This window comes from Pyrus communis, chromosome 7, assembly GCF_041283825.1.
Source record: "Pyrus communis isolate YQ-2024b chromosome 7, ASM4128382v1, whole genome shotgun sequence".
Lineage (NCBI taxonomy): Eukaryota > Viridiplantae > Streptophyta > Magnoliopsida > Rosales > Rosaceae > Pyrus > Pyrus communis.
This window is the reverse complement of record NC_142571.1, coordinates 3,072,711-3,080,088: the sequence shown is the minus strand read 5'-3', so window position 1 is coordinate 3,080,088 and position 7,378 is coordinate 3,072,711. Positions and strand designations below refer to the sequence as shown.

At 37.2% G+C, this 7,378-nt stretch overlaps 1 protein-coding gene across 1 annotated transcript; it reads left to right on the top strand.

Moving 5' to 3' along the window:
* The first annotated feature begins 3,016 nt into the window (after positions 1 to 3,016).
* LOC137734738 (uncharacterized) lies at positions 3,017 to 6,482 on the top strand. Its single transcript, XM_068474011.2, has 4 exons — positions 3,017 to 3,280; positions 3,379 to 3,534; positions 4,102 to 4,271; positions 5,228 to 6,482. Exons 2-4 carry the CDS (start codon positions 3,413 to 3,415, stop codon positions 6,217 to 6,219), a joined length of 1,284 nt encoding a protein of 427 aa, XP_068330112.2. The 5' UTR covers positions 3,017 to 3,280; positions 3,379 to 3,412; the 3' UTR covers positions 6,220 to 6,482.
* Positions 6,483 to 7,378: the final 896 nt, after the last annotated feature.

Sequence of the window (7,378 nt, the reverse complement as noted above, 5' to 3'; positions counted from 1 at the left end):
ATGCCATGCATGCTGGCAGTACTAAATTGTATCATTGTTTTTCGTCCATTTTATTACTGGTATTGTATGAATGGGATATCGTTAAATATGTGAGGAAATACTTGATCTACTGGTAAATGGAAACGAATAGATGGAAGCCATCGAGCTTATCTCAATTTCCTTATATTCCTATTTAGAGCTAGGAAGAAATTTCCATCCTTGTCTTTCTTAAGTTTTCGAGGACCCACTGGGGATGCGAATGGAAATGGGTGAATGTCACTATAGATTTCCTGTACAAACCACCTTGTACACGTGGAGGCTATGATGATGTTTCAGTATTTGTTCATCAACTCACTCACTCAACATATTACCTACCAGTCCATGAGGACTATACTTTCGACCACTTGGTATAATCCTTCATTCTAGACTTTGTTAGACTAACGTCTCGATTAACATTGATTTCGACCGTAATCCCATACACCTCCTGGTACTGGAAGGCATTTTAGTTAACTTTGAGTTCGTGTTTACCCTACAACACTTCGTATCATTTCTAAAGCAGATAGAAAACCACTCAAATCTGAAAGTTTTAGCTGAGACCATCAGTCATTCAATCACCCATTAACACCCTATCGAGCGAATTATTACCACTGGTGATTGAATATCCTTGAGGTTATGTTGTAACAAGTTGTGAATATTGGAATGGGAAAAAGTCTAAGTTCCCACCTATCATATTACCTTAGACTACCAATCGAGTCGAGTATGCACTCAACCATCTCGACTTACCACCACAAAATCAAGTTAGGTACTCACACGTGTACTTGCATCAAAGTTACGCATTCAATCCAATTATCTTGTACTCTAGATTTGATGGACTTGATTTGACCCTTAAATTCTTGAGTGTTTTTTTTTTAGGCTTTTCGGCATAGTCTTTCGTTAAATCTGAGATAAATTTATAAAAATGGACCCTATATTTGTCACGTCATCACTTAATAGTTAATTTAACAGACTTTTTAACAGTTATATGAAATTGTAAACAAAATAATACTAAATGTATGAGATTGAAATGTTTTAATGTTGTATGAGGTTGTAATTGCACTGAAACCTGGGGGTGTAAAATGTAATTTACCCTAACTTTTGATAAATGTTAAGAATATTCTCTCAAAAGTGTGACTCTCCATGGACTCTCTGCCACTCATCTTCTTGGCACAATTCCAATGCCAACATTATAAAACATTGTGCAAAAAAAAAAAGATGAGATGGCAGAGAGTCCATGAAGCGTCCCACTTTGAGAGACTCTCCTTAGCATTTCTTTTAAAAGTAATGCTAGGGAGATATTTGCAAACTAAATGATGTGTCACTAATTGGAATAAGTACGTTTATCAATGTGTAAGTAATAAACCAATCATCAACTTTCATATCCTTTAGTTTTCAAAACTTTATCTACAAATTTAGGGGGGTGTATTCAATTGAGATTCTGAGAGAGTTTCAGGGAATTAATAATTCTAGGGGTATTCAATTAGGAATTTAAAAGACTTTATAAAAGTTTAGGTGTATTCAATTGAGAATTATAAACACTTTTTAAAAGTCTCTAGAAATATAGGTGTATTCAATTGAGATTTCTAGAGACTTTTTAAAAATCCCTATAAATCTAGATGTATTCAATTGTGATTTTTTTCAAAGTCTCTAAAAATTTAGGTGTATTGGAAAACGAATTGAATTTGAAGGAATTTGTGAATTGGTGGATTTTGGAGGATTTCAATATGAAACCTATAAATACCAAAGATGGAGCGACTTTGAGCGACTTTGTGTGCTGGTTTCCTCTCCAAAGATGGAGCCTTCTGCTCCAAAAACAAAGTAGCTATTCACCTTATACATGTCTCCCTAGCATTACCCTTATGTTAACTTTTTCTTTTGTTTTTTTTTTTTCAGTTTTTTTTCCTGAAAAGTTAGGGATTAAAGGGGAAGATTGATTGCAACGTGTCAAAAAGATGGCAACATATGGAAAACAGCACAGGTGTCAGGGCGCTCATTTGTGCGGTACATCAATTGTTTGGGTATTTGGTATCCAGTTACACTCCAAAATATTGACGGTTCGTATAAAATGTCGTAAAGACTTGTGGAGTGGCATCACAATTTGTCACATCTATTGTGTAGAAACTGATCCTACTTTGTTTCCAATTATGGGGTCCATTACTTTCCTTCTATCCAGTGGGACCTGAGTAGTGTGTGGCTTATGGTTTTCCACATCATCTTGTAATTCCCTCTTGCTCCTGAGGAAACAAGAGCCATGAAATGTAAAGAAAATCCACAAAACATAAGTCACTGCCTCATCCTCTTCCCTCTTCTGTTTTCTCACTCTCTTTGCAAGTGCCAAGACTGACTCCCACAATGCACCGCCATGAATTCATAGCAAGATATTCACCTCCACCTCTATTGATGGCAATAACTACACCAACGCTTGACAATGAGGAGAGTATGAGATTAACATGGAAGATTTTTTGCAACATGTTAAAAGTGAAATATGTATCAATTTAAAAGAGAAGACAGTGATTAACAAAAAAAAAAAAAAAATATATATATATATATATATATATAGTATGCAACGTGTTAAAAAGATGGCAAATATAGGCCAGGTGTGTGGTGCTCATTTGTAGGGTACATCAACCTTCTTTTTTTTTTTTTTTTTTTTTTTTGGGGCAAATATCTAGTTACATCCCCAAATACCGACGGTTTGTATTTAACATCGTTAAGGCTTGTGGAGTGGCCCCATAATTAGTCTTATCCTATCGCATAAGTTTGACATTATCTCCTTACACTTTAAAATAGAGAAATGTTAAGAAGATTAAATTTTTTAAATCAAATTGTAAATTAAATAATATATCACTTATAAAAAATAAGTATATTAATTAACATTTAATTAATAATTTAATTATTTACAACTATATTATTTAGTTTGTAAATTTAATTTAAAAAGATTAATCTCTGTACGATTACTCCTCCGAGTTATCACGTCGACAATAAATTTCACTGATACTGTAGACTGTAGACATGGCAGCTTCCGTGATTGGCGACTGCTTTGTTTCCAATCATGGGGTCCACTACTGTCCTCCTGTTCAATGAGACCTGAGCGGTGTGTGGCTTATTGTTTGCCACGGCATCTTGGAATGCTCGCTCCTGGGAAAACAGGAGCCACGAATTATATCTGAAGAAACCTACATAAGTCGTTGCCTCATCCTCTTGCCTCTTCCCTCTCTCTCACTCAATCTGCAAGTGCCAAGTTTGATTCGTTCATTTGAGGAAGGTATGTGTTCGTTGTATCTTTTTTATTTCTGGGTTTTTTGGGTGCTAAATGTTAGTATATAAATATGTACTTTGGTGTTTTTCTTGTTTGTTTTATAGATTGTTAGGTGCATTTGAGTTGCAGAAGAAACAAATGGAGAAAAAACAAGTTGGGGAGCTTGTATCGGTGACGTTCACATGGAAGATTGAGAAATTCTCTAGGTTGAGATCCCAGAAACATTACTCCGATGGTTTTAATGTCGGTGATTTTGAATGGTATGTTTCACTTTCTTCTTCAAATTATTACTCGATGACATTCTTCGTTTTCTTATTTCATTTTTTTGGTTTGATTTTTGTTTGTATGTGTACTTTGGTTGTTTGGTTCTTGTATATATGTACTTTGGTTGTTTTGGTTCTTGTATGTATGTACTTTGGTGGTTTGATTCTTGTATAGTTGTATATATGTACTTTGGTTGTTTGATTCATGTGTGTATGTACTTTGGTTTTTTATTCTTGTATATATGTACTTTAGTTGTTTGATTCTTGTATGTGTACTTTGGTTGTTTAATTCTTGTATATATGTACTTTGGTTGTTCAATTCCTGTAACGGCACACTGAGGTTTTTTGTGATAAAACCCTACTTGTTATGCTGATATGTGGTAAGGTGCAAGTAGAGGACAGGACAGTGTACGTTTGATTAGAGTCCGCCGATGACCCATCTTTATGAAATCTTGATATAAATATCAAACCTTGTTTTTGTTCTCCTTCTGTACCCGTCCAGATTAAAATAGGAGTGCGAAAATCACTTTCCTTATAAGATGTATATGTTGTTTTAACCGTCAGGCAAATTGTCGTATATCCGAAGGGCAGCAGCGGAATCCCTGGAACACAAGACCTGTCGATATATTTGAAAGTTGCAGATGCTTCAGCATTGCCATCTGGGTGGAGTAAATATGCCCAATTCACCTTGACTGTCGTCAACCAAGTCAAATATGATAAGTCCATAACAGTTGGTAAGTCACATCCCCTCACTGCCCTCCCTTCATCTTGTTTATTTCACAATTATGTTGGTGCAGTTCTGTTGCTTTCGCTTTCATTCAGGCTCTCACTTGCTCGAATATTATTATTTTACTTTAGATTGCAATTCAATCTTTAATTGCCTTGTCTGCACTTCTTATGTTTTTCGCAAGACTCCTTCGTATCAGGTGTTGTCTATTGGCTTTAGGTTTTAGCATCAGTTGCAGTAGCAATTTTTGTACTTCATGTCGCTGGAAAAAAGAATGGAAATATGAAAGTGTGTTTCTCTTGTTTGTTCTGGACATAGAGCGTCCCACTAAGTCTCAGATATGATGATTGGTGGATGCCAAAAGGTATTTTATGAATTGTTAAGTATGCAGTTCTCAATGTCATGGGAAAAGGCATGAAAGTCAAAACTCTGAGGTTGAAGGGTGATGGTCGTTTTTTGGGGATAGAAACGATAGAAACGGTGAAACTAGGAGGATTTTGAAGGATTTTTCAGGGGTAGGTGTGCTTGTGGTAGAGTTAGTTTTATGTCAACTCTTCGGGCTTCGGTCAATGTATAGTTCAGGGAGTTATCCATGCATGCCAATCGCCAGCATGGTTGCTGGACTGGGAAGTTGCAGCAGTTGATTGAGTGTGGTTTGAAGCTTAAATGTATGGTCTTCTAATGTAACATAATTGTTTTGCTGCTGTAAATTTGATAATTTTCGTAATAAGATTTTGGTTTCTTCTCCAAAAAAAAATTAAAGAGGAAGAAGAGTGGTAACTTTTACTTTCCCATAGAAGGGAGATTTATTTAGTTCTTCAGAAAGCATGTCTACTTGTGGTGCCCAGACATACTAGACCACCAGAGAAGAGAATTACTGTGTACATGATAGTAATGTTGAGTTTCCTTTGTTATATTTCTTTAATTTCCTATGAGCTATGTTTTTCTTATTTTGATTTACAGAAACTAAACATGTGTTCTGCGCAAGTAAAAGAGATTGGGGCTTCACATCATTCATGCCTCTAAGTGAGCTTTGTGATGTCGCCCAAGGGTTTATTGTGAATGACACATGTGTTCTTGAAGCTGAGGTTGCTGTCAGTCAGGTTGACTATATGGCTGAAGTCCAGGAAACTTGGTTTTGTCCTCCTATAAAGCCCTCGCACCATGAAGATGAAAGGCAAGGGTATTCAGATGTGGAAGCTGTACAACTTACAGCGCCTATTTCTGAACAGGTGCTTGCTTTTCAGGATGCACCAAGTTCTGAACAAAAGCAAACAAATGCTGATTTTGACCAAGTTCTAATCTCTTCAGTAGCAGTTACGACACCTAGTTCTGCTCAAGTGCTGGCCTTGCGGGACGGACCAAGTGATGGACAAGTTTGGACAGGGGGTGACGATAGCCCTGTTGGATCTCCGATAGGCAAGGAACATGAGCAAAAAACATCTGCCCCAGTTGCCGAGCTCATGGATTTCAGGGGTTTAGGGAAAATAGACAAAGCTTTTGTTCCATTCCTGGAGGAAGTCTGTTTGTTGCATCCTTCATTGATCAAGTGCCAAAGGAAGAGGAGTCCTATGTTTACTGAATGGGCATTCACAGGTTTGGGCAGACTCCTGCATTTTCTAAAGACTAACAAGGGTACAGATATGAATGAGGATGCTTGTGAACACCTCCGACTTTTATGGGAGGAGCTTGAGTCCTTCAGATTTGACTTGGTTTGGTTGGAGCCTCATGTTCAGTCCGCATTGGGTATGAAGAAGTTTGTGGAAAGGGAACTAGAGGTAAAAGAGCTGAGAAATAATATGGACGCTTTGAAGATTGAAGTCAAGAGGTTGAAGGCTAGGCTAAATTTGGCAGAGTTAGATTTTGAGGATGCGAAAAGAGACATGGGAGATGCCGAACAAAGCTTTGTAGAAATAAATATGGATAGCGAGCTCGGTTATGGTGGGATGCATTAGTAGCCGTACTGCTTCTCCCTTCGATGTGAAAACCATATGCAATGTATACATGTATAACAGGCAAAAACTCCCTTGTTAAGGGTGATCCTGTTTGTAAGCCACGGTGAGGGAGACCCCCTCCGTTGCAATATTTGTTATGAACCAAGCCCCCTCCGTCTGAACACTATGAAAATCCCTGTTGTTGAGAGCTCCAATACTATCGAGCAACCACTTTTCAACCGGTATGAGAATTTTCACCTTAATTTGACGTTGAGTATTTTGTTTGTGTGGGTTTAATTTTGATGATTTAGGCTCTTTAATTTCGTCGAAAATCTGCTTGGTCTTCGCATTCTTTATCGTTTCGACCTAATTCTTGCGGCACAAGGACCTTATGTATTATATTTCTGGGCTTTTATCGAGAGCCCTGAAAACTGCGTGGTATGACAAATTTGGTCATGTTTACTCTGCTTAAAAAATGCAGGCATCATAATGCTTTTTATGTCGGACGGCCAGATTCGGGGAGTAAACAACGCTGCTCGCTGAACTGAGCAGACTGGAATTCATCAGTGTCTAAAGTTGAAGTGACTGGGGAAGAGCTTTGGAGGAAGGGAACATTGTAAATAATTGTATGACAACGTTAGCTGTACTGCAGTGTTTTTATGCAAATTTTTTTTAATATTCATGTTTATGCAGAAGCAAGGTTTTAAAGGCGCTAGTCAGGAGGTAGGTAGGGGCAAGGGCCTAATGCCTAGACGTTAACACTCCACTTTGTTCGTTGTGAGACTTAATCTACTTTTATATCCTTTACTGTAGATTGGGTCAGCCTTGGCAAGTGCGAGCAGTGAGATCGTTTGGCGGCCCAAACAATCGTGGGCACAACAAAATGTTAGGGCGGTATATTCATACATGTTTTCGTAAGAGTATACAAGGTTTAGGGTGGTATATTCATATATGTTTTGATAAGAGTATAAATTTTTAAATTTGATTAAATGATTAGGAAGTTTAACAAGAGATGGTTTCTGCTCCTTAAAATTAAGGAGAAGGTTTTGGGTTGAAAACCATACGTGTGTTTCTTTATTTTCTAATTTTTATGAATTTTATCATTGAGTATAAATTTACAAAACTTGGTCCAATGATCAAGAAGTTTAATCAAAAGTTGTGGTTTCTACTATTTAAAATC

What these genes read in the sequence shown, in the direction of transcription:
- LOC137734738 (XM_068474011.2), top strand. Translation starts at nt 3,413, where the DNA reads ATGGAGAAAAAACAAGTTGGGGAGCTTGTATCGGTGACGTTCACATGG. An exon ending in AATGTCGGTGATTTTGAATG is followed by an intron (nt 3,535 to 4,101) that starts GTATGTTTCACT and finishes TTTAACCGTCAG; the next exon opens with GCAAATTGTCGTATATCCGA. An exon ending in TGATAAGTCCATAACAGTTG is followed by an intron (nt 4,272 to 5,227) that starts GTAAGTCACATC and finishes TTTGATTTACAG; the next exon opens with AAACTAAACATGTGTTCTGC.